The sequence below is a fragment of the Trichoderma citrinoviride genome (genome assembly GCF_003025115.1).
Source record: "Trichoderma citrinoviride strain TUCIM 6016 unplaced genomic scaffold BBK36scaffold_15, whole genome shotgun sequence".
NCBI lineage: Eukaryota > Fungi > Ascomycota > Sordariomycetes > Hypocreales > Hypocreaceae > Trichoderma > Trichoderma citrinoviride.
The window spans coordinates 146,965-169,088 of NW_020194723.1; the positions used below are offsets into that span (position 1 = coordinate 146,965).

Below are 22,124 nucleotides of genomic sequence, written 5' to 3' on the forward strand. Positions count from 1 at the left end.
TCTTGAATAGATGCCCTGAAGTGTGCTTGGCTGGGCGATTTTGATATACATACGTCCAGGATTTTGACATTAGCATCATCACTGTGGGAGAAGAATAGAAAGCAAGCAAGATGCATGAGGGACAATGTGCCGCGCAGGCCTGTGTGAAGAAGTCCTCTTGAAACTGTTTCTTTGTTTTTGAATGAGTTGTGTGTAACCTGACACATGTATATAAGTCATCGTTCGCGTCTGTGAGTCTGTGACCCTTTCTTCAGTTGCCACAGCGCACAGCAACTCCTTGAGTTTTGTTATCGGCTCTTGTTGCCGCTCGGTGCGTCTTCCAACGCCGCCGTCATGGTATATATATATATATATATATATGTATATCTCTCCCTCTCACGTTCTCTCATGAAGATTTGCCTGCCGCATCCTTTGCCCGTTTATACTCATCAACCGTCTTCTCCAGTGCCGCAATCGTCGCTATCACACAACACACACCCCCATTACTCGTCAGCATTGCTGTCCAGATTGTCCAACATCACTCTGGATAGTAAAGTAGAGAGATTGTTCAACGCTCACCATCTGTTTCTGCGCGATGCTCATCGGCCTCGAGCTTCACCCAGGTCCAATAAGCAACCTGATAGGTGAAGACGGCGAGGACGAGGACTTTGCCTATGGGGCGGGTAAACGTCTTGTAGAATTGCGCCTAAGCCGACAAAAACACGATCCCCATTAGCCCATCCAAACTCGCCTTTCCCACAATTGAAGAATGAAAAAAAGAAGAACATAAGAGGAGGATTGAAGAGAGTTTGCGCTCACCGCTGAACCCGACTGCTGCTGCTGCTGCTGCTGCCTCGTCGTCGCAAATCGCCTCGCCGGCGACACACCACCAGACCCAGCAGCTCTGCGCAAAGCAACGACACCGGCAGACGAGCAGCAGCACCCGCTTCCCCGGCGCAAGACACCCAGCGCATGCGCCAGACTCATATTGTCGACACAAACACGATTCGATATATATATTTCGTCGGTCCGCGGAAAACAAGAAGAAGGGATGGATGGCGCTGGATGTCGTTTTTTTCTCGTCTCAGAGGGGGAGCGGAGCGTCAACGAGTGCGAGTCGTGCTGTCGGCGGTCATTGGGCGCTCTGCAGCGGCGTGTGCCGGTCCTTTCGAGTTGCTCTGAGGCGTCGGGTGGTTTGTTTTCGTTTCTGTTCACTCGGGCGTCTGAGCTGAAGAGGTTTGTCCAGCTTTTGGAGCTTGGAGAAGCTGGACGGAGTTGTCAACAGTGGTAGTACCTTGCCTGTGGTAAATGAAAATCCGTTGGCGCAAGACATCCCTGCAGCGGTACCTCGCGGCGCACCATGTGGCAGCGCAGATGACATGTAACCCGCCCCGAAATTCTGTTCGCTCCCCGCATTTCGTTCGCTGGAAGGGCAAATCCGGCTCCTTCCAGCGAAACTGACACTCCAGGTCCCCTCCCCGCTAAAAGCCACCACAAGCCTACAGTAACTAGAGGCCCGTGGACCTGCTGCGATTAGATTAGCGCCGGCTATTTCCCCCCTTGACGACACATGTCCTTGTCCCCATCTGATCCCTGAAATCGACCTCGCTGGCCATTTCCCTTGGAGGTTGTTGTGTCTCGTCCGTTCCTTTTCTTCGCACAAATCTCGAGTTTCTTGCCACTGTCACGCTCCTTGAACAAAGTCTCACCCTTTGCTAGAAGGCCAACAAGATCTGTCCTCAATCGGCATCGTCTCGAACTGGACACGACATCCGCCCGCCATTCGGAGCTGCTTCTAGTATAAGAATCGCATCACTCCCTCCCCCAGCCCCGTCTCGACGCTGCTCAGCGCACCCTCTCCAGCTGCATCTACACTTTTAAGAATCACCCAAATATTCTCGCCATGGTATAGCTCAACCCCCCCTTGCTCCTCTCCGAGTCGCGCACGCGCGCGCACAACAACCCCCCTCTAACACTTTCCGCGACAAAAACAGGCCCAAACCCTCGAGCAGCGCCGGCGCAACGCCAAGTTCGCCAAAGAGCAGGAGGCGAAGATGGGCAAGTCCGAGGACCAGCTCAAGAAGCGCACAAAGGAGACGCCCAAGTCGCCCATCTCCTTGTTCTGGCTCGGTAAGTAGAACCCAGATGGTATACGTTTGCACTTTGTCGCAATTGCTTTTTGGTTATGTGCTGTTTTGCGCTGACGTTGTTATTTGGTTGTTAGCCGTGCTCGGTTTCGTCGTCTTTGGCGGGCTCGTGTTCGAGCTCCTGTCGCGCTTCTTCGGCCTCTAAATGTTTCGCATCGATATACCACCTACTCCGGAGATGAGACAGAATGACAAGGATTCAAGAAAACACCTGGAAGAAAGACAGAAGAAGTGAGGAAGGAATATTGAAAGCATACGAAGAAGGCAGAGGGGCTCTGTCATTATAGAAGGAAGAAGACGGGGGATAGTTGGGGCGCGAGGCAGCGTTGACGGGCCTGACGAATGGCTCCCGGATTGCCATCAGCTGTCTCGCTGCAGCCGGCGCTACCGTTGTTGACGCTGACGTTTTTTGCATTTCGCCTGTCCTGCCATGTTACCCATGGCGTGTTTCCATACTTCACGTATCATGAGGAATTGCGGCGCACTGGCACTGTACATCTACTACTTGGAGCTTCTCTGAGAGAGAGCCAGAAAGCAACAAGACAAAAAGCTAATCATTCCATGTGGTATCTCGCGTGAGCCCTACCTAACGCCTCATTACCTTCACTCGTCCAAATCGACGAGTTGAACAGATGCAAGTATGGCAGACAGCCCCAAACGACTGTCTGGTCTGCAGTTATAGTACAAGGTGAACGGATCTGCCCCATCATTTCTCAGAAGACGTGACAGTCCTACGCACCCAAGCCGCGGCGCTTGTGGCCGCTCTCCTTCAGCGCCATGCCAGCCTCGAACTGCTGCTGGATAGCTGCCTCGGCGCGGACCGAACCGCCCTGGCTCTTCGACACCAGGCTGCCCGGCTGAGCGGTGCTGACACCGGCCTTCTTGCCGCCAAGCAGTCTCATAAACTTATCTTGACGAGCCTTGCCCCCTTCGAGGCCTTCGATCTTCACTTCTTCGGCTGCTGCATGCGCCTCCTGCTCTCCTCCTTTGCTCCCCTTCGCCTTCTTGCCCTTCTTGCTGGCTGGTTGCTCGGCACTGTCGTCCTGCCGCTTCCTTTTGCCGTCAGATGCCTGTCCTTCAACGGCACTGGGCTCCTCAGCCTTGGACTTTGACTTCTTCTTCTTGTCCTTCTTCTTCTTCTTTTCGCCGTCGGCCTTCTCTGAAGCAGCCTTGGGGGCGTCAATGGCATCCTTCATCACAGTGTCAGGGTTCTTCCCGCCCGAGGAGTCCGCCTCGCTAACGTCGTCGTCGTCAGGCGTAAGTTTGGAGCTTTGCTCGCCGGCACCCTCATCGGAGGTTTCCTAAAAGGATGCATGTCAGTCCTGGCTGCAGAAGTGGACGTGCCTCGAAGTTGGATGCCTTACCTCGATAGCTTTGGCCACCCACTTGGCCACTTTGTCGGCATCGTCAGCTTGCTCGAGCATTTGCTGGACCTGGGCATCGAGCTTCTTCAACTCTGCCAGATAATTGTGGCGCTTTGTCTCCAGCTCCAGAATCTGCTTCAGTAGCTCGCGATCTTTCTTGCTCTTCTCCTTCTTGCCCTTCTCGCCACGCGTGGCACCATCGTCATTCACTTTGGCAGCCTCTTTGGCTTGGAGCTTTTCGACTTTGCGGGCGGCTTTGGCGGCCTTCTTGGCGAGCTTGCGTTCTGCGCAGTGGGAATGGTGAGCAAGCAAGACGGTAAAAAGCTTGCGTGCAATGCATCGGCAGCCGGTGGTCGAGGGGAAGAAAAAGGAATATCTCACCTTGCTTGGCCTGAGCGGAGGCGTTGGAGGCCATGATAGATCGCAGTTTGCAAAGCTGCAAGAGACTGAATAGGCTGGAGGCAAATATCAATGAAAGCAATCTCCGTTCGAGAAGATGCTCAGCAGCGTGTCACAGAGTTGTGGCTCGGTGCAAAGTCGAAGTTTGGAAACTCCAGAAGCCTATGCAGCTGATGGATCTGAAGCTGCAAAAGAGCTGCTACCAATCGCAGTGGGTAGGGAAAAAAGGAAAAAAAGAAAAGCTACAGGCTTTCTGCCGGGCGGTGATGGAGCTCCCCCACACTGATTGACAGGGCAGGCGCGCTGATGCATAACGGCAAAGGCTGCCGAGCTGGAGGAAGGTGGGGTGAAGAAGGACCTGAGAAGCGGTGGCACCTGCCAAACGGATAGCGCCAGGGAAGGCTCGAGGCGCCCCAGACGGAGTTCTTTTAGGGGGCCTTGGGGGCTTGTGGGCTTACCAAGAGCGGACGATTGGTAAGCTTCGTGCGTGTACTGAGTACCTACTTGCATATCATGAATCAGTCAAACAGGTAACATGATGCACGTGAGAAAGGAGAAGGAGAAATAGAACCGAGAATCAGTATTTTCCCCCTCAGCAGCTCTGGTAAGAGAATAGCCATGCTTTTCAACCTGAAGGTGCTCAGAAGCACAATGTATGGGCCTAGGTGATCATGCGGGACCATACACGAGGCTTGAGCTCGCGGGTTGATGAGCCTGCCATTTACTCCCACAACCTGGTGTCCAGAGTCACAGAAAAGACGCCTTTGCTTGTCCCGTTGTAACCCAGGGTCAATACCGCAGTCAGCTCGTGGCAACAGCCAGATGTAATGAAACTGATCTTTCTGGTCTAAGGCAAAAGCGCTCGAGTTCCTGGAATCACTGCATGAATATAGTATTTACTACATGCTTTCTAAGGTAGGTATACGTGCCATCAAACCCACTGCAGCCGCTCTAGACTTGTAACTTGGGTCGTTGATACATGAAGTGAGATGTATCCATCATCAACATCTTTACCCTTTCCCGTGCTTGCGCCCGCGCCTTGTAACTCTGGTGATATCGTACCGTCTCAGCCATAAAACCCCACAGTCGTGAAACCCGAAAAATAAGACAAGGAAATAACAGAAGGAAGAAAGATAAGACATGAATTGCAAAAGTTAAGTGATTGTATGTTGTCATGAAAGTATAGAATAGGCTTGGTCGAAACCCGGAGCATCATAAACGTACTGATTCTCGCCCCTATAGGAGTCGTCCACTCCGCTGCTACCATAACTCGCCGTCTGGCGCACATCGGAGCTGAAAGACGGCGAATAGTTGTTTGAGGCAAAGCTGTCCTCCAGGTATGTCCCCCGGCCGCTACTCTTTCGACTCTCAGCCTCGTGTCCTCGGGCCACGATGTGACTCAGGCTGACGCTACCCCAGGGCAACCCCGACAGCTCTGGCTCTGCGTCGATGTCGTCTGGCTCGGGGATGCGGTAGCTGTTGCCGGCGTGCTCCTTGTCCTTGGCCTCACGCTCCGCTCTCTCTTTTTGCTCCTTCACCTTGCCCCCTATGTTTGTGGTTAGCAAGCCAAAAAAAGCCCTGACAGAAGCTCAAGGGGGGGGGGGGGGGAGACGTACGAAACTTGCGTTGCGCAATACGGTTCTGTATCCGCCTCCTTTCCTCGGGGTCTGTGACCTGGGACCACTCTGCATGTTTGTCGCCAGGTTTGCTCTTTTTGGGCGGCGAAGAGCAGTTGCTGCTCCTGTTTGACCGAGGTCCGGGGCTTTGCGAAAGACTTGTTGCTCGTTGTGTGGTAGACATGATGAAGGAGTAAGACAAGGTTGACGACAAAGGATCAAGGCCGACTACTTGGGAAGCTCGAGTCGAGTTGAGAAGGGTGTGTAATAGTGAGAGTCTCGACCGAGAGCTGCGTGTAAACCGGATATCTCAAGTGGGCACCAACTGGGAACAGCGCCTTCAGTCCAGATTCTCTCGCTTCAGGATTCACAGACGAGTTAAACTGAGGAGCTATTCGTTGACAAGAGCAGACTGTTTAATGCTTGAATAGAAAGCATGAGAGAACTATGTGAGCTCGTAAGAGACGTAGCAATTAGCGGTTGAGACTCAGTTACAGATAGTTCGGAGACGAAAACAAGCGATGGGCAACGGGGAGTCGGACCATGTGGGTTATAAGCTCAGCAGTCCAGCAAGGCGAGGCATGATTAGGCAATGCGGCTCTAGGCCACGAAGCCGAACGCAGGCAGTGCCCCCAGCAGAGAAATCAACCAGAGTGTGTCTGTCCCAAAGCAGCCCCTACTGCACTTTGCATGCCCACACAAATTGCCCCGACCCCAGCACCCTCGGTCGTCGAGCAGCGACAGCCGTTAACGAAGGAGCTAAAAAGGGCACACCCGCCTGGGTACAGGGAACAGGGACCAGGTTGGAGGCATATTCAGGTTCACGGCAAGGGATCTGCGGTACTCTGCTCCCCAAGGCTCCACCTGCGGATTCCAGGGTCCTAGCTAGTAACGGCAGGGAATCAGCGTGCGTGCCATCGTACAATAGTTAGTCTAGGTGTCAGTACTGGTAAGTGGCCAGTCCGTAGCACGGGGTGTACGAAGCAGATGCTGGGGAGATAGAAGGATGGGGGGTTAGATGGATGGATGGTCCCGATACGGGGGACGCGAAGGCACAGAGAGAGAGGGGAGAGAGGGCGCGCGGAGTACGAGGACGGGTGACAAGGACGAAGCGGCCCGGGTGAAGGAGCAGAGCAGAACAGCACAAATCAGACGGTGACGTAGCGGTACTGACGGTCTTTTCCTGCCATCATCTTCAAGCCTAGAGCCACGATCCGCACGACACATGCTCTGGAAAAACACAGGCGAGGTCATCCGGCCGGCGGGTGAGTTGACAAAGAGGAGCTTGGCAGAAAGCTGGGGCTGGCCCTGGCTCTCATACGAGCCTTGGGAAAGTCTGCTTTGCATGTGCCTGTTCATTCGTGCCTGGAGGAGGTGGTGAGAGAATTTCCATCTAGAACGCGGTAGTGGGAGGACAAGGACGAGAGCGAGGTTCACCCTCCTGGGCAGGGGGCCCCGATTGTCAGCAGTGGTTGTTGACTGCCTTACTTTCACATGTATATGTGCGGTACTGTAGATGGCCGTCTGATCAGACTAAAGGGCTCAAAGTACCGCTACTTGAACCATACCCTACAGTACATAGCGGTGATCTACAGAATGAGTGTTGTCATGTTCGGCTTCCAATGCTCGGCCAGGAGATGCCATTTCCACATGTACCGACTCGGTACCTCTCTCGCCCTCGCATCGCTTCCACGGAACTTGCTTGTACCTCAGGTACTAGGGCTGAAGATTAGGTACCTTAGGTAAACGGCTCAAACAAGGTTAGAAATTAAGCTTAGCCAGCCCCTTTTAGCCAATCACGGCACTCCAGAGCCTCCTCTGATGGAACCAAAACACCCCCCTCGGCCCTGGATGTTTAAACCGACAGCATCGGGCACGGCGTACCGAGTACGAGGCCCTCGCGCGTCAATGGACTTGTCTAGAGCGCCCTTCTGTCGATTAGTGGCAGGCTTTGCCGCATGGTGGCTTCAGCTGCAGCTGTGGGTTGGTGCCTGGGCGAAGACATGACCAGTTGATGGAAGAGAAATACCCAGGGGAGAGCAGTGCCCAGTGAGCATACTGTCTAGCAGATACTAAGGCAGTGACAAGCTGCACTCTGCCTGATTTTGGGTTCTGCGCGCATGACTGGATGGCACCGAGGACACGAGAATTGGAATTGTAACCAATGACACTTGCGCTACCTTATGAAGATGCTACCTAGCATTGTATGCTATTTATAGTCGACCTGAGTGCCAGCAGTCGCTTCTACACCGAGACGAGCAACGCAGGTACAGGTACTACTACTAGAAGGGTGCATTCCATGGCATTGGCAGGTCCAGGTTGTTCCTTCCTGGCAAGTGCTGCCTCAGAATCCATCCGTGCCTTCCATAGGGTAGATACGTGCAGACTACGTAATGCACACCTCGCAATGCTTCCTTGAATCTTCAACTTCACTTCGTCTTCGTCTTCGTCATCACGACTGCGACGCATCAGCACCGGCACCCTCAACTGACATCACGCCTCATCCAGGCTCTCCTCTGAGCCGAGTCTGCACAATTACCAAATCATCCGCAACCTGTGCAGTAGTACTCCGTACCTACTACTATCCTCTTCGACCCCTCCGACTATTTCTCCAAGCTGCCAGTCTAACCGTTAGCCCTGTCCATCTAGTGCGAGTATGACTCTTTGCCGGCCAACCTTTAATTTCTTGGGGGCCGTACGCAGGGCTGGCACCAATGACGGCTCAGCTTTACAAAAGGTCTCTCCAGCTCTTCAACCCAGTCATGGACTCCCGACGGACAAAGCGAGATATACGACGGGGAAGCCAAGCGTCGCATCCCTTCCTTCTTTGCGTCAGCGCAGCTCACCCTGTCCTGCATCTTCGCTGGGTGCTGATGCGTCCTGGCACGATAGGAGTGGAACATCGCTCGCTATCTTCACTGGCGGTACTCGAAGCACGCAGGCAGGTATGTCATGACTGGTGAACGCATATAAGCAGTTTGCTTGGTAATGCGAGAATGATTAATGCTGTCGATGTTGCCTTTTAACCAGGCAATCCTCTCTTCTTCTGCATCGATTCATCAGCAGGCTTAGAAATCCTACCATCGCTACAATCTCTGTGGTCCCGGCTCTCGGTCAAGATTCGACTGCATTCAATTCCACGAATACGGGGCAGCCTCCATTTGCATTGGTCAGACCAAATTCTCAGCTCGGGATTTTGGAGGGCTGCTTCATCTCAAGCCATGCACGCGATGAGGTGGTACATGCAAAAGCTACCCCACCGATACCAGGCACTGCCGTGTCAGGAATCTTACTACGTATGCGCGTCACATTCTTTGGACGTCTCTTCTACTTCCAGGACTAGGCCAGGCTCCTGATCAGGCTCTTGTCACGATGCTTCCGCCGCGGCACTTGACGTTGAGATGTGGCGGCGACCCCGAGCGCAGGTCCGGCTAACGAGCCCGTGCTCTCGCCGCTGGATCACACTTTGTGTACTTCAACATTCTCCCGACTGGTACGGCAATCGCATCCCAGTCGGTTCTAACAGAAAACGGAATGAGTCTGTTGCCCAAGTGGTCATGATGGGAGAGGGACCACTCGATCTAACGCGAGTGCCCTCCCATCAAACGGCGGATACTGGCCCAGAGATGGGATGGGAATAACGAAGTATCAGAGCACGACGCTGTTGAGATTCTTAGCATTGCTCACCAGCTCTTCCCTCCCTACACTGCCGTTGATACGATGGGTTAGGCGCAACTCCCACGCTAAACTTCGTCAACAGCGCCCTCTGAACACCATTTTGGTCGCACCGTGGCCCGTGGGCCGTGTCTAATAAGAAGCATCCGGTCAAGGTGCCCACTGGCAAAGAAGGCTTGTTTCCGAGGCCGCTTTGGAGCCAATGACCGCGCAGATGCACAACGAGCCAACTTACACACCAGCAATGCATGTTTCAAACGCATGCCTCGAGATGTCCGCGTGCATCCTCCACGATCCCTGCCTGCCATGCACTTGATGATGCGCCTTGATGTTCTGTTCCACCATGCTAACGCGCGGATGCCGTTTTACATTCTTCATAGGGCTGCCAAGAATACCGTCGCTCAGGTGGGAATACCAAAAATAGGGGGTGTAGCTGTCGGAGGAAGCATGGCGATCTACACTAACCCACGACGAGTATTCAGGGCGAGGACACTTCCATCTCAACGGCTTTCTATTCTTGGGTCGTGTAGGGGTATCTCCATCGGATCTGCATACTAGTAACACTAGTTGCCTCCTCAGAAGCCCACACTACCTGTGACACCTCCACGATTCAGGACAAAGAGAAGCTATGAACCCATAGAGTCTTTGCACGCCTTTCACATTCATGAGAGAAGCGTTCTTTTTCTTCCCTTGTCTGCCTGCTTTTTCCAGCTAACTCATCACGCTATACCTCCTTTCCACCGGCAAGCTATGCATCTTATGGATCCTACTTTTCAGCTGAGAGCTCGGTTCCTGTTCTCGCCCGTTGTAAAGCTTCGTTCTGTCCGTCGGCCGCACATCTCGGCCGTTTCCCGTCAAATTCTTTCATCGTTCTTCTTGACTCTTCTTCCCTTTCCCCCGACCTGTGTGTTGCTTTTATTAGCATCAAGGTGAACCTCCTCGTCCAACCGATACTCCCTCGCAATGGTTACCTCGACCGGGCGGCGGTTGGAGGTTCCGTGTCTTGTTACTCTATAAACTTTACAAGGAGGGGTGCAAAAAAAGGCTCATGGATGGCAATAAGCAAAGGACGATATATTGTGAGTAAAATTGCCCTGGCGGCCTAACGAGTCTTCAGTGCTAATTTAGGTGACCGACGTTGGCTTGAGTTCGCGTTGTGCGTTATGCGTTATGTTAAAGAACATGACTCGACAAAGTGGAAACGAACAATCCACAAGATGTAGAAACAGAAGGGAAATCCATGTGATCATCAAACGCCAACATGAAGCAACAGCAAAGACGAGGAAGACGAGTAAGAAACCTTTTCGAAGAAAAGCTCCAACTTCAATGAAACGTTGGCCATTTATTCGCCCAGAGACTATTATCTCCTACCCCGAGTGTGTCCCTGCTGCCCCAAGCTGCATCATTATACCTGATATTAGTACTAACCATTATATAGGACACGGCTATCCATATGATGTCAAAGCAGATTTCTTAATCATCAAGGCTGCGAGTATTACGGGCTCTCCATTTCGGCTATCGGTGGCGACATTGTCGCTGGCCTTGGAACCGCCATAGGCTCATGGCCACCATGGCCAATCTCCTGTGGCTTTGGCGGCGACCAGAATCCAGGGACGGGGTTGTGCCCTCCCATATACGCCTCTGGGGGGATTGTCGAGGCCATGCTCATGTGCGGATTCGAGCTATAATACGAATGAGTAGGGTGGGCGGGAGACCCGTAGCCACCATCTGAAGGGACGGGAACGGGCACGAGGTGCGGCTTTGCGGAACGGCGGCGGAAATACAGCAGCAGGCCAACGGCCAGAAGCAAAACTGCCGCGCCGCCGATGGCGATGCCCGCGATGGCTCCACCAGATAGAGCGGCAGAGCTGGAGCTGGCATCTCGGCCTGTTCCTGCGTCTCCTGCTGCGGCAGTCGGAGAGCCTGGGGAGATGGAAGTCGTCGTCGCCGAGTTCGTTGCTGATCCTGGGCCAGCCGTGGCGGTGGGCTCTGAACCATTGCCCGTCCCGCTCGGTCCAATCTCCTTGTATGCGTCGCAGTCGGGCTTGGGCTGCGCAAGTGGGCACTCATCTGCAAAGCAAATAGAGAAGAGCTGACCGTTGATAGCCGGCGCACATCGCACATTGTACCGCGCATTCATGAAGGTCGAGAGCGTCTGCGCGTCCTCGGACGAGAAGCCATAGGCCATGCTCGCCAGCGTGAGCTGTTCGATGAAGTATCCGATGTGCGTCTGGTTCAAGTTCATGAACTTGTGGACGTACGCCGGAGAGAGAGGGCCGCCGCTGTCTCCCGTGCGCGGGAACTTGGGCGCAAGGCTGCAGCCATAGACGAAGCCAAATGCCGTGAACCAGTGGGTAAAGAGACGGCTTGAATCGACAGGTAAGCAATGGCAACGATGAGACCGAGGGGAGAGCAATAACAGGGAGTTACCTACTATTGGTTCGTCGACTTGTCTATCTCGACGGAACCGGTAGAGCCGTTCAAGAAAGACAGCAGCGGTCCGGTAGCTCCTCCGTCTAGCCAGTCGATGCCCACGGGCTGATTATTTAGGTTCGTCGTCGCCTCTGAATGGTTGTAACGTCAAAGGTCAGAACACAAACGTTCAAGTAGGGGAATAGGTATGTCTCTCCATCTCTCCGTCTTTGCATCTTTCTTTCCCCCCCTCCCCCCTTTTCTTCAGCCCGAGACAATATTCCTTACTTGAACCATCGAACCAGGGCCGAAGGAATACATCAGCTCCCTCGTATGAACCTTGGTTGAAGATGCCGGTAGTGCCGTTATACGCGCCTGGGAGAAGGTCGTGGCCTCCAGCGTAGGCAAGAGTGACGATGCTCTGGACGAGGAGCAGCTGCGTCGTGGCGTTGCTCTCCCCGTACCGCTTGGCGGCGTAGTAGTCGCAGATGGATTCATTGTCGGACCTTTGAGCGAGGGCCGTCCGCCCCGCGGCCAGCAGCAAGATGGCGGCAACTCGATGCCACAACATGTCGAGGGGAATCACTGTTGGTAGAGCAGACAGACAGACAAACCGGCAGAACAAAGAGAGCAGTAGAGAGTCAGACAAGGGGGGATAACCAGCGATCTGTGTATACGGAGATTCCCCCATGATAATATAGGTAGGGGCAGGGCCAGCCGAGAGGTCACACCGGGCCTGGACCAGAGAAACCCATCACCTCTTCCCTCCACCCCCCTTGTTGGTCCAGCCCAGCACCAACGCCGTCGACCTTGGGCCTACAACCGGCCTGGAGACTAATACTATGCCACGCCGTGCATATTGTGGCGGGCAAGGCCTCGCTCCATTTGCTGCAGCCTGGGTAGCCATGGCGTTTTCCCCGTCAGCCCCAAATGCTCCAACTCTCCTTTTCCCTTGCAACAGATGAGCGTCCTACTCCCGGGGCCTGCTGCGTCTCCTGCTGCGTCTCCTGCTGCGGCTCCTGCTGGTAGCCACCAACGTCCGGGTACTCGTCACTAATCATCGCTTGCTTTGCCCTACTTCTTTCTTTCCAGCTTTTGGAATTACAGCCAGCTCGATTGGTCTCTTGTCAGATGGGGCCCCTTGTCGAATAGTCATGGCCAAGGCAACTAAAACTCCCGCTCGAGGAGGGCTGAACACCCATGCCCCCAAGCGAGATCACCGACTAGTAGTAGTACTAGTAGGTAAGGTAGTCATGACAAACGACGCAAATACCAGTCGTCAGGTTAGCTGACGCTACGAGAAACCCGCGTTCTCGGCTTCTGTACACTTCCCACTAACAATAAGCTTGTCGTCTTCCCTCGCAGCCCCAATCGGCACTTGGACAAGCTGGGGAGGGCAGGGAAAGTAAGGGAGAGCCAGCTGGCTTTGTTCGTTTGCATGACGGCGGTAGTTGATTGGAGAGAAACGACATGCGTGCGCCAAGCCTCTCCTGCAGTGCCCAGTGCTTATTTACATTACCTTACTTGTACAAGTATGTATGTATGTATAACCGTAACTGGGGTCTGGCATGACATGACACTCCCCCCAGTGCAGTTTGCCAAGTGCCGACTCTTTTTGTTTTTTATTTATTTTTATTTTATTTTGCGGCTGAAGATGGCTTGTTCAGTAGTCGAGAGCTGGGCAAATGCAAGGGAGTTGAGGCGAGTGGGCTTACTTTTTTCTTTTTTCAATGGTTTCCCGACGAAAATCTGCCTAAGCAAATAACCTCCTTGTTAGCGTACCTTCTGGACGGGACGAGCCGGGGTGTGCCTTGCTTTCCGGAGCATTGCCCTTTTTTGTCGGTGAGAGAGGGATGGTGATGATGAGGGCAGAATGCCGCCAATTCTGAGGGGCATAACGTGTTGGTGGCGGGGCTCAGTGTGTGTGGTTTCACTGGTGTCGTGTTGCGTTGGAAAACCTGATGTCTGAAGTGGTGTATGTATGTTGCAGCCTCCATTATGGCTCGTATTGACAGATCGTAGGAGGTGGCTTGCCAGCACCCCAACTTGGCTATCCAGCATCCCAAGTTCGTTGAGTTAGAAGTGAGGAAGCTGGGGGTTTCCACTCTATTTCCTGGCATTTATAACATATAACAAGACTCAGATTTCATAGCAGTAGTAGCTGAACTTGAAGGTCTTATTCTCTAATAAGGTCAGGAGTAATGATGGAAGTAATGAAGACATTCAGTGTAGATTTGCTGGGATGCTGGATAGCTATTGTATTGGGGTGCTTGCTAGCCACTGCTTAGGTACCTACTAATAAACACCATGACCTTGGCTGACGAAGCAAGAATAAATAAGTACCACAGGCTGGAAAGGACCAGATCGCCGTCTAATCTATACCGAAGATAAAGGCAAGCCTCGTTTGCGCGGAAGAGGGACACGGCGAACTCTCGCTTGTAGAGAGGGTAGCCTATCATGTCTGACCATGGAGGAGATGGGAAGAGCAGACCCGTTGGCTTCGCCACTGGCAGTAAACTCAGTACTTCAGATACTCCTGGGCCGCATGCTGTGATTTGTGCGCTGGACGGCAATGTATCATACAACTGGTTCCAAACTGCTGTTGATACATTTGTTGTAAGTAGCAGCAGCAGCAACAACAGTGGCAGTAGCAGCAGCAGTAGCAGCAGCAGTAGTAACAGTGTATAGAGACTCTTCTTGCCTCACATCTCGTAGCGTGATAAACATCGTTGTCTTGATTCGGCACCATGCAAGCAGATGGAATGACCACTGCGCCAAGTATATAGCTCATGCGGCCGTGTTGTGAGGCGCACATTATGCGACTAGCAGCCAAGAATCAAATCATTTGGACTACATCGATATCATACCTGATATACAGTGTTGCCAGACATGGATAACCTCTCCCAGCACCCTTCCCTTTACATGCCTGCCAACGCCTCTGCCTCGCGCTCAGCTCTCCGCTCCACTGACCGTCTCTTGAACCGAATCTCTGCTCTTCTTCTCTCACCACCATCAATCTTGCGGCCTTGACGCTGCTCCCACATGCCCTCCGTGACCTTGACGATTGCACCAGCCTGCTGCGGCAGCGGCGTCGCATACGGGCCGGCTATTGACTTGAGTCCTCTGACTGTGTAGCCGTTGGGGCGAGGCAAAATCTCAGACTTGTCCAGAGTCGCTTCTTGGTCCATTGGCACGTTGACGACATATTTCGCATCGCTGACGACGGACGCCGGTGGTGTTGCAACCTTCAGCAGCGCCTGGCCGTCTGTGACATACTTGAAGTCTCCGCCGGGGCCCAGCGCACCCTCTCGGTATCGCTGCATCCACTGCAGCAGGTATCGGCGGCTCCGGGGCGGCTCGATGCCGAGCTCCTTGAGTTGCGGCGAGGTGAGGGAGAAGAGCGACTCCCATGACGGGAACTTGGAGGCATGCTTGCTGAGGCCGCGACCAATGAGGGTGAGAAAGGTCTGCACGTCGGGGACGAACGGTCTCGGCTGCGGAATCGTCGGGGCTGGCCTCGTCTTGTGAAGCCACCTTGCCTGGTTTGCACCTGGGAAGCTGGTGCCGCGAAGGAACCGCAAGGGCTGTGATAGTATCGTCTTCATCGTCGACTTGCGTTGCTGGAGCCCTGGCATTCGGTCGTCAGCGGCACCGCCCTTGGCCAATTGGCATATAAGTGGGATAAGTTCTCAATTCATGTGTAGATGGTACCTTTTGTGTGTCAACCGGGATCAGCCTGGCACAGCAACTTCTCTTTCGAAATCAGCTCGTCCAGTCCTGTCGCATGTGAAGTTTCCTGAGTCCGATCCGTTCGATTTTGAAGAAATTAGGTAAGCAGTGATGGATGGGAAAAAATGTAGTGGGGCTGCTACCATTGATCGTTATCCAGACCCATCCATTGGCCAGGCTGCATTATCTAATTGATAAGAAGATGCATCAATTCGGCTTCGCATCGCCAGGCACCTGTCGCATCATCTCTTCCTCCTTCAACGTTCTGCGGTGCATCATGGCGACGAGCGCATCCCCCATCTATGGTGCTGGCTTGTCTCTGAATCATCCGGAATAGTTGCAAGCGCGCTTGCTTGCTGCAAACCAGCCAATATGGCCCGCAAGAAGCTGCCGCGCAAGCCCTTGGTGTGGCTCGACTTTGACATTGGACACGATGGTGCGTCTGTTTAGGAGCGCTTGATTTCATCTGCGGAATATCAGGAAGCTAATATCTGACTTCATCGCGAAGATACCATGCCGGCCGCATTTCTCCATTTCTTCGATTCCCTATCGGCCCAAGGCCCCGCCGGCGATATCAGATACAGTCCCAGTGACGTCGAGCCGCCCTCGTCGAAGCGTCGCAAGGTAGACCGTGAATCAGATTCCAGCATTTGTGTCGCCAAAGCAGAGCTCGTCTTTTCGCGCCGGTGTGAGGAATATTCCAGCCCGAACTATCGTAGTGTCCATCATGGGGTGGAGTCGTTGCTCAGATTCGGTCTCGATGGCGAACGGTTATCGATCATGACGTCGCCAACCAGTCGTATCGGACACTTCATTGCGCATATACTGCTACGCCCGGGCGACGTGGACCGGGATACTCGGGAGATGTTCAACATCGAGAGCTTGAACCTGAAGAGGACTGGCGTAGGCGCTATCTGGAGAGCTGCCGATGTCGTGATTGAGCAGCACCAAGGCATTGCGACGATGACAATCTCTTTTCGACTTTTCTGGAACGAAACCCCATCTCCGTATGCGCCTTTGAGGCGAAACGACGAGCGTCGATGCAGCGAGAAGCTCATCCAGGCTTTCTTTCCCTCGGCAGACTCAACTCTGAGCAAATCTGCCTCTTGGTCGCCAATGGATTTCTATAATGCGGCGCACGTGCCGCCAAAAGACGATGGCAGCTCTCGCTCAATCCATGTTTCCGGTTTGAATGCCACCCTTTTCCCCTACCAAAAGCGGACGCTACGATGGCTGTTGCGCCGAGAGGGGGTTCAGTGGACTGCACCAGACACAGCTGTCCAGCCTGTGTCGGAAGAGGAACAGAAGCTGGACTTGGATCCTTTCCGTGCCGTAAATGATGCCGATAACAACAAGGTATACCTCAGTGACGTGTTTCAGACAGTGACTCGAGATCCTACGCCCTACCATCAGGCTAGTAAACTTGTCAAGGGCGGCATCTTGGCGGAAGAAATGGGCTTGGGGAAGACTCTCGAAATGATCAGCCTCATCCTTTTGCATCGGCGTCAAGCAAACCATTCCCCAGCTCTCCTACTTGGCCAAGAAAATCTCGTTCCCAGCGGCGCAACGATCATCGTAACCCCAAAGTCTCTGCAGCCGCAATGGATATCAGAACTGTCACGTCACGCCCCTGGACTGCGCATCATGCATTATACCGGATGTCGAGGAATCGACAAGGAGGACGAGGCTCGTCTCGTGGCCGAGCTGGCCGGCTACGACGTGGTAGTGACGACCTACAGTGTCCTATCTGCAGAGCTTCACTTTGCCATCAACCCCCCTGAGCGGTCCCGAAGGTTTGAAAGGGCATACCGTCGAGTCCTCTCGCCCCTGGTCCAGATACTATGGTGGAGGGTATGTCTCGACGAGGCGCAGATGATTGAAAGCGGCGTCAGCCAGGCGGCTGCATTGGCCAGAGTGATTCCTCGAGTCCATGCTTGGGGCATCACGGGAACACCGGTCAAAGACGATGTCAAGGACCTGCTTGGCTTGCTCTCCTTTTTGAGATACGAGCCCTACTGTTCTGCTCCGCAGGTGTGGCAGGCGCTCACCACGCACCACAAGCCACTGTTCCAGCAGCTGTTTGGGTCGATATCCGTCCGGCATACAAAGGCGTTGGTGAGGGATGAGATTTCTCTACCACCGCAGAGGCGATTTGTTATAAGCATGCCCTTTACGGCAGTAGAAGAGCAGCACTACCAGTCACTGTACAAGGAAATGGCAGAAGCTTGCAAGCTCAGCGCAGAAGGAGCCCCACTGACCGATGATTGGGATCCAGAGGAGTATGAAGATGTCATGAGACTGTGGCTCAACAGACTGAGACAGACTGCTCTTCATCCAGAGGTGGGCGTCTACGGACGCCGAGTGCTGGGAAGCAAGGAACGCCCGATGAGGACGGTGGAAGAAGTGCTGAACGCCATGTTAGAGCAAGGCGAGGTCGCTGTTCGCACCGATGAACGTGCCTATCTTTCGAGCAAGCTGTACCTGGGTCAGCTGTACGAAAACAGCCCTCGGGTTAGGGAAGCCCTCAAGATTTGGGAAAAGGTACAGAGTGAGTCTGCCAAATTGGTGGAAGATGCCCAAGCAGCACTTCGAGATGCGCTGCGAGAGAAGCGAGGGATCGAGGACGCGAGCGAGTTGTCCGGGAGGGTGCAGGAACTGTCGGATTCGGACAGTGAGTCGGATGAAGAGGCAGAGGAAGAAGCTGGAAGTAGAGGCAAGCTGGGCGAACTGCAGAACAGGCTGAGGAACAGCCTTGAGTTGCATCACAAGGCCGTCTTCTTCTGCGCCAACGCATATTTCCAGATTCGGGACAACCCAGAGATGACGGCGCCTGGGTCGGAAGATTTTGAGCGGCTGAAAAAGCTCGAGGACGATAGCTATGAGACTGCCAAGATGCTCCGGAGGAAGATACTCGAGCAGGGCCATCGCAAGGCCATGCGGCTCGTCAAGAAGATTGCAATCAAGGCCGGAGAGCAGTCCTTTGTCGAGATACCAGAGCTCGTCATGAAGAGTGAGAAAGGCATCGAAACAGGCAACATCGTCGACGATCTGGAGATTCTCTATGATGAGCTCAACGAACAAGCAAACTTGATTGACGAATGGAGAGAGCAAGTTGTTCAGCTCCTTCTTCGACCACTTGTCGATGAAGAAGAGAGTACGGAGACTACCGGAGAGGAACTCGCAGATTCCACAAAGATCCAGGAACAACTGATGGTGTACGTTCAGGTCCTTCGGGTCATCATTGCCGACCGTCAGTTTGCCATATCGGGCCAAATGAATGGCTTGGTGACGCATGAGCTGGAGACGTCCATGAGGCTAGCGAAAGAAGGAGCCGGGCCTGCTCCGGAGAAGCTCATGGAGCTGGTCCGCAGATGCGCTGAGGTCAAGCCCAGGACAGCCAAGATGTCCATGCGCGGCGCCATCAGCGAGCTGCGCAGCCTGGTATCTCGACTCACCAGAGACACAAACCAGAGCCAGAGAGAACTTGTGGAGTCTACGATTGCTTCCAAGTTGATGAAGTCGACCCAGACGCTGCTCGGGGAGCAGAACAAAGTGGCAGTGGCTCTGGAAGCAGAAATCGAGAGCTTCAAAAGAGCCATGAATGCGCGACTGGATTTCTATCGACAGCTGCAGGCCGTCTCGGACGACGTGCTCCCTCTGGAAACACCGAAGACGGAAGAGGCCATTGAAAAGGCCAAGAAGAACATTGAGGACCTCCACAGAAGGCTGTTGAACGGCGAAGCCAAGCATCGATACCGTAAGTTTGGGTGGTGGAAAGCCTCCCAGAGGGGGGACCAAGATTGTCCTCAATAAATTGATAGCCAAAGCTGACGAGAAGAATGAACAGTCATGAGCCTGAAGGAGACGGGTGCCCAATCCAGCGAGCCTCGCATGTGCGTCATCTGCCAGATGCCCTTCACGGCCGGCGTCCTGACCGTGTGCGGCCACCAATTCTGCAAGGAGTGCATCATGATATGGTTCAAATCCCACCGCAACTGCCCCGTCTGCAAGAGGGCGCTCAAGGCGGACAACCTGCACGACATCGTCATCAAACCCCGACAGCTCCAGGTGCATGGCGAGGAAACGGGCCGGCGGTCTCAGGGAAGCGCCGCCAGCAACGGCGACGGCTTGCAGGGAAGCCGCCGCGGCTCTTCGAAGCAGATGGTGCTCTACTCCGAGTTTGACGCCGAGCAGCTCGAGCAGATGAAGAACATTGAGCTGGACGGGCCGTCCTTCACGACCAAAGTAGACACCCTGGTCCGGCACCTGATGTGGTTGCGTGAGTCCGATCCCGGCGCAAAGTCGATTGTGTTCTCGCAGTACAAGGACTTCCTCAACATCCTGCGCAACGCCTTTGCGCGCTTCCGCATCGGCCACGCCTCCATCGACGACGCCGACGGCATCGGCCGCTTCCAGGACGACCCGGCCGTGGAGTGCTTCCTCCTCCACGCCCGGGCCCACTCGAGCGGCCTCAACCTCGTCAACGCCAGCCACGTCTTCCTCTGCGAGCCGCTGCTCAACACGGCCCTCGAGCTGCAGGCCATTGCCCGCGTCGACCGCATCGGGCAGCAGCACGAGACGACGGTGTGGCTGTACATTGTCTCCGGCACGGTCGAGGAGTCCATCTACAACCTCTCCGTGCGGCGCCGCATGGAGCACATGGGGCGGAGGAACAACAACAATCTCGGCGGCAGCGGCAGGCAAGGGGAGGAAGCGGCGGCGTCGACGTCGGAGCTGCTGGATGCGAACATCGACGAGGCGAATACGCTCGAGCTGGAGCAGGCGGCCTTGTCGAAGCTCATGAGCAAGGACCGGTCTGCGGGCGAGATGGTGGACCGGAGCGATTTGTGGGAGTGTCTGTTTGGACATGTCAATGGCAAGAGGGAATTGAAAGGGGGGATGTAGAACCATTCTTTGACGTTTCAAAGAGATCCATGATATATGTATGTATACACCAACATGATCGATACATGCGCCTAGAACTTGATACATGGGATAATTCAGAGAATGAAATACTTTTAAAAGATATGAAATTCATTATCGTTTCTCACTCCCTTCGTATTGTACATGATTCCTTTTCTTACAATTGTGTTATATCCCAAACCCCCCAAGGCCGTGTCCCCATTCCAGCCCAAGCTCAGCAGCCTTTCTTTATTCTCAGATTAAAGACGTAAGAAGAGAAGAACAAGAAGAAAAGACCACGAGCTTCATGTCTAACATCAATCACAGTCCAGTCCTCAACAATCTCCATGGGGTCCGGTTTGGTGCTGGATATCCCGTCAAAGAGAGTATGAATGACAGCGAAAAGGGGTGCTGTTGCTACACATTACGACTTCCGTAATAGCCATTCCACAGAGAAGTGCTGTCGTCACAGGAGGGGGGCATAAGGGGAGAAAAGACGAAAACCTTTCGCCTCTCTCTCCCCACAGAAGACCAAACACCAACCCACTCAGCCCAACTTCTGTCGTCCTTTTATTCCCATTTCTTCGCTTCTTCTCTACTCGGCGCCCTTCTTCTTGCTGGCGCTGGACTTGACGCGCTTGGCGACGGGGCGGTTGATGTGGTGGTCCGGGATCCAGCTCTCGTCGTACGACTTGCCGGCGGACTCGGAGCCGGAGAGGGCATCGGCGGGGTCAATGGGCTTCTGGACGGGCTTCTTGGCGGTGCGAGGGCGCTTGGCCTGGGGGAAGAGCGCCTCGATCCAGGTCTTGTAGACGAAGAAGAGGGTGCCTCCGAAGACGGCCGTGAGGACGAGGTAGAGGAAGATGCTGCAAGTTCGACGAGAGTTAGCCACCACCACGCATATAATAACAGACACCAATCAGTCAAGCTTTGTAGACATACATCTGAGGATCGAGGAAGCTGGTGGGGGCCTCGACAATGGACGTCTCGCCGTCGTAGGCAGGAACCTGGAAGATGTCGCCCTTGCCGTTGGTGAAGACGGCCAGCAGGCGCAGGCGCACGTCCTGGGGCATCATGTCGAGGGCGAACGAGTACGGGATGGACTTTGTCTCGCCGGGCTCAATCTCCAGGCTGTACTGCACGGCCGTCAGGTTGCGCACGATGCCCTGGTAGGCCGGGGCGTCCTCGGGCAGGTCCTTGGTGGTCCACAGCGCGCCGTTGGCGAAGACGACCTGGATGGCGCCGTCCTCCTTGTTGGTGACCTCGATCAGCGCCGTCGTGGGACGGCCGTTGACCAGCTTGACGCCCAGGATGTCCGAGTCGGGGAACGTGGTCCTGATGTCGGCGTTGAGCGTGGCGGGCGGCTGGCTGGCGTCGTCGGCGAGGAAGTCGGCGTCAGACTGTGCGCGTGCATGTGAGCTTCTACTTTTTCCAATTGACCTGATGGCGCATCATGCGACCCCATCACACATCATCATCATCATCATCATTATCATATAAACGAACCTGAGCGACGGCGCCAAAGACCCGCAGGGCCAGAAAGGCCACGAGAGACGACTTGAACAGCATGATGACGGCGGGGGACACGATGGACGGAGACGGAGACGAAGACGAAGACGAAGACGAAGAGAACCCAAGCTCGGCCCGGCCCAATTGGTTGAACCTCGAAGAATTGAGGGGAGATGAGGAGGAGGAAGAGGAAGAGGAAGAGGAGAGAATGAGAGAGAGAGAGAGAGAGTCGAGAGCTGAAGCTGCTTTGTATCTTCTGGGTGACACGGAAAATGGCCCCAGAGATTCCACCTTACAGAAATGTGGCCACAGCTCGTGGCAGGCCCCGCCTTACGTAACCCGGAGATGCGACCGGCTGGTTGGGGTTGGCTAGCCCGAATAGGCACTGCGAT

At 54.3% G+C, this 22,124-nt stretch overlaps 8 protein-coding genes across 8 annotated transcripts; 2 read left to right on the forward strand and 6 right to left on the reverse strand.

Annotated features, from left to right (window-relative positions):
* Positions 1 to 385: 385 nt before the first annotated feature.
* On the reverse strand, positions 386 to 685 carry BBK36DRAFT_1127800 (hypothetical protein; the record flags this gene model as incomplete). The annotated part of the gene is made up of 2 exons (XM_024891554.1): positions 386 to 459; positions 559 to 685. Coding segments are annotated over 2 exons (201 nt in total), but the record flags the coding sequence as incomplete, so codon positions are not given.
* A 1,197-nt stretch (positions 686 to 1,882) lies between these two features.
* On the forward strand, positions 1,883 to 2,271 carry BBK36DRAFT_1172095 (hypothetical protein; the record flags this gene model as incomplete). The annotated part of the gene is made up of 3 exons (XM_024895679.1): positions 1,883 to 1,885; positions 1,974 to 2,109; positions 2,204 to 2,271. 3 exons carry the CDS (start codon positions 1,883 to 1,885, stop codon positions 2,269 to 2,271), a joined length of 207 nt encoding a protein of 68 aa, XP_024746119.1.
* A 507-nt stretch (positions 2,272 to 2,778) lies between these two features.
* BBK36DRAFT_1183491 (hypothetical protein) lies at positions 2,779 to 3,775 on the reverse strand (the record flags this gene model as incomplete). Its single annotated transcript, XM_024896358.1, has 3 exons — positions 2,779 to 3,280; positions 3,326 to 3,427; positions 3,491 to 3,775. Coding segments are annotated over 3 exons (810 nt in total), but the record flags the coding sequence as incomplete, so codon positions are not given.
* Positions 3,776 to 5,061: 1,286 nt separating this feature from the next.
* BBK36DRAFT_1172097 (basic leucine zipper transcription factor domain-containing protein) lies at positions 5,062 to 5,689 on the reverse strand (the record flags this gene model as incomplete). Its single annotated transcript, XM_024895680.1, has 2 exons — positions 5,062 to 5,435; positions 5,506 to 5,689. 2 exons carry the CDS (start codon positions 5,687 to 5,689, stop codon positions 5,062 to 5,064), a joined length of 558 nt encoding a protein of 185 aa, XP_024746121.1.
* Positions 5,690 to 10,675: 4,986 nt separating this feature from the next.
* BBK36DRAFT_1162584 (hypothetical protein) lies at positions 10,676 to 12,163 on the reverse strand (the record flags this gene model as incomplete). Its single annotated transcript, XM_024894454.1, has 3 exons — positions 10,676 to 11,546; positions 11,615 to 11,744; positions 11,881 to 12,163. The coding sequence occupies 3 exons, from the start codon at positions 12,161 to 12,163 to the stop codon at positions 10,676 to 10,678; spliced, it is 1,284 nt and encodes a 427-aa protein (XP_024746122.1).
* Positions 12,164 to 14,453: 2,290 nt separating this feature from the next.
* BBK36DRAFT_1136418 (hypothetical protein) lies at positions 14,454 to 15,222 on the reverse strand. Its single transcript, XM_024892969.1, has one exon. The coding sequence runs from the start codon at positions 15,195 to 15,197 to the stop codon at positions 14,511 to 14,513; it is 687 nt and encodes a 228-aa protein (XP_024746123.1). The 5' UTR covers positions 15,198 to 15,222; the 3' UTR covers positions 14,454 to 14,510.
* Positions 15,223 to 15,834: 612 nt separating this feature from the next.
* Positions 15,835 to 20,226, forward strand: BBK36DRAFT_1127991 (hypothetical protein; the record flags this gene model as incomplete). The annotated part of the gene is made up of 2 exons (XM_024891571.1): positions 15,835 to 19,078; positions 19,169 to 20,226. The coding sequence occupies 2 exons, from the start codon at positions 15,835 to 15,837 to the stop codon at positions 20,224 to 20,226; spliced, it is 4,302 nt and encodes a 1,433-aa protein (XP_024746124.1).
* Positions 20,227 to 20,346: 120 nt separating this feature from the next.
* BBK36DRAFT_1136419 (translocon-associated protein, alpha subunit) lies at positions 20,347 to 21,961 on the reverse strand. The gene is given in 7 exon segments (XM_024892970.1): positions 20,347 to 20,496; positions 20,626 to 20,654; positions 20,728 to 20,737; positions 20,814 to 21,089; positions 21,166 to 21,623; positions 21,730 to 21,834; positions 21,845 to 21,961. 3 exon segments carry the CDS (start codon positions 21,790 to 21,792, stop codon positions 20,819 to 20,821), a joined length of 792 nt encoding a protein of 263 aa, XP_024746125.1. The 5' UTR covers positions 21,793 to 21,834; positions 21,845 to 21,961; the 3' UTR covers positions 20,347 to 20,496; positions 20,626 to 20,654; positions 20,728 to 20,737; positions 20,814 to 20,818.
* Positions 21,962 to 22,124: the final 163 nt, after the last annotated feature.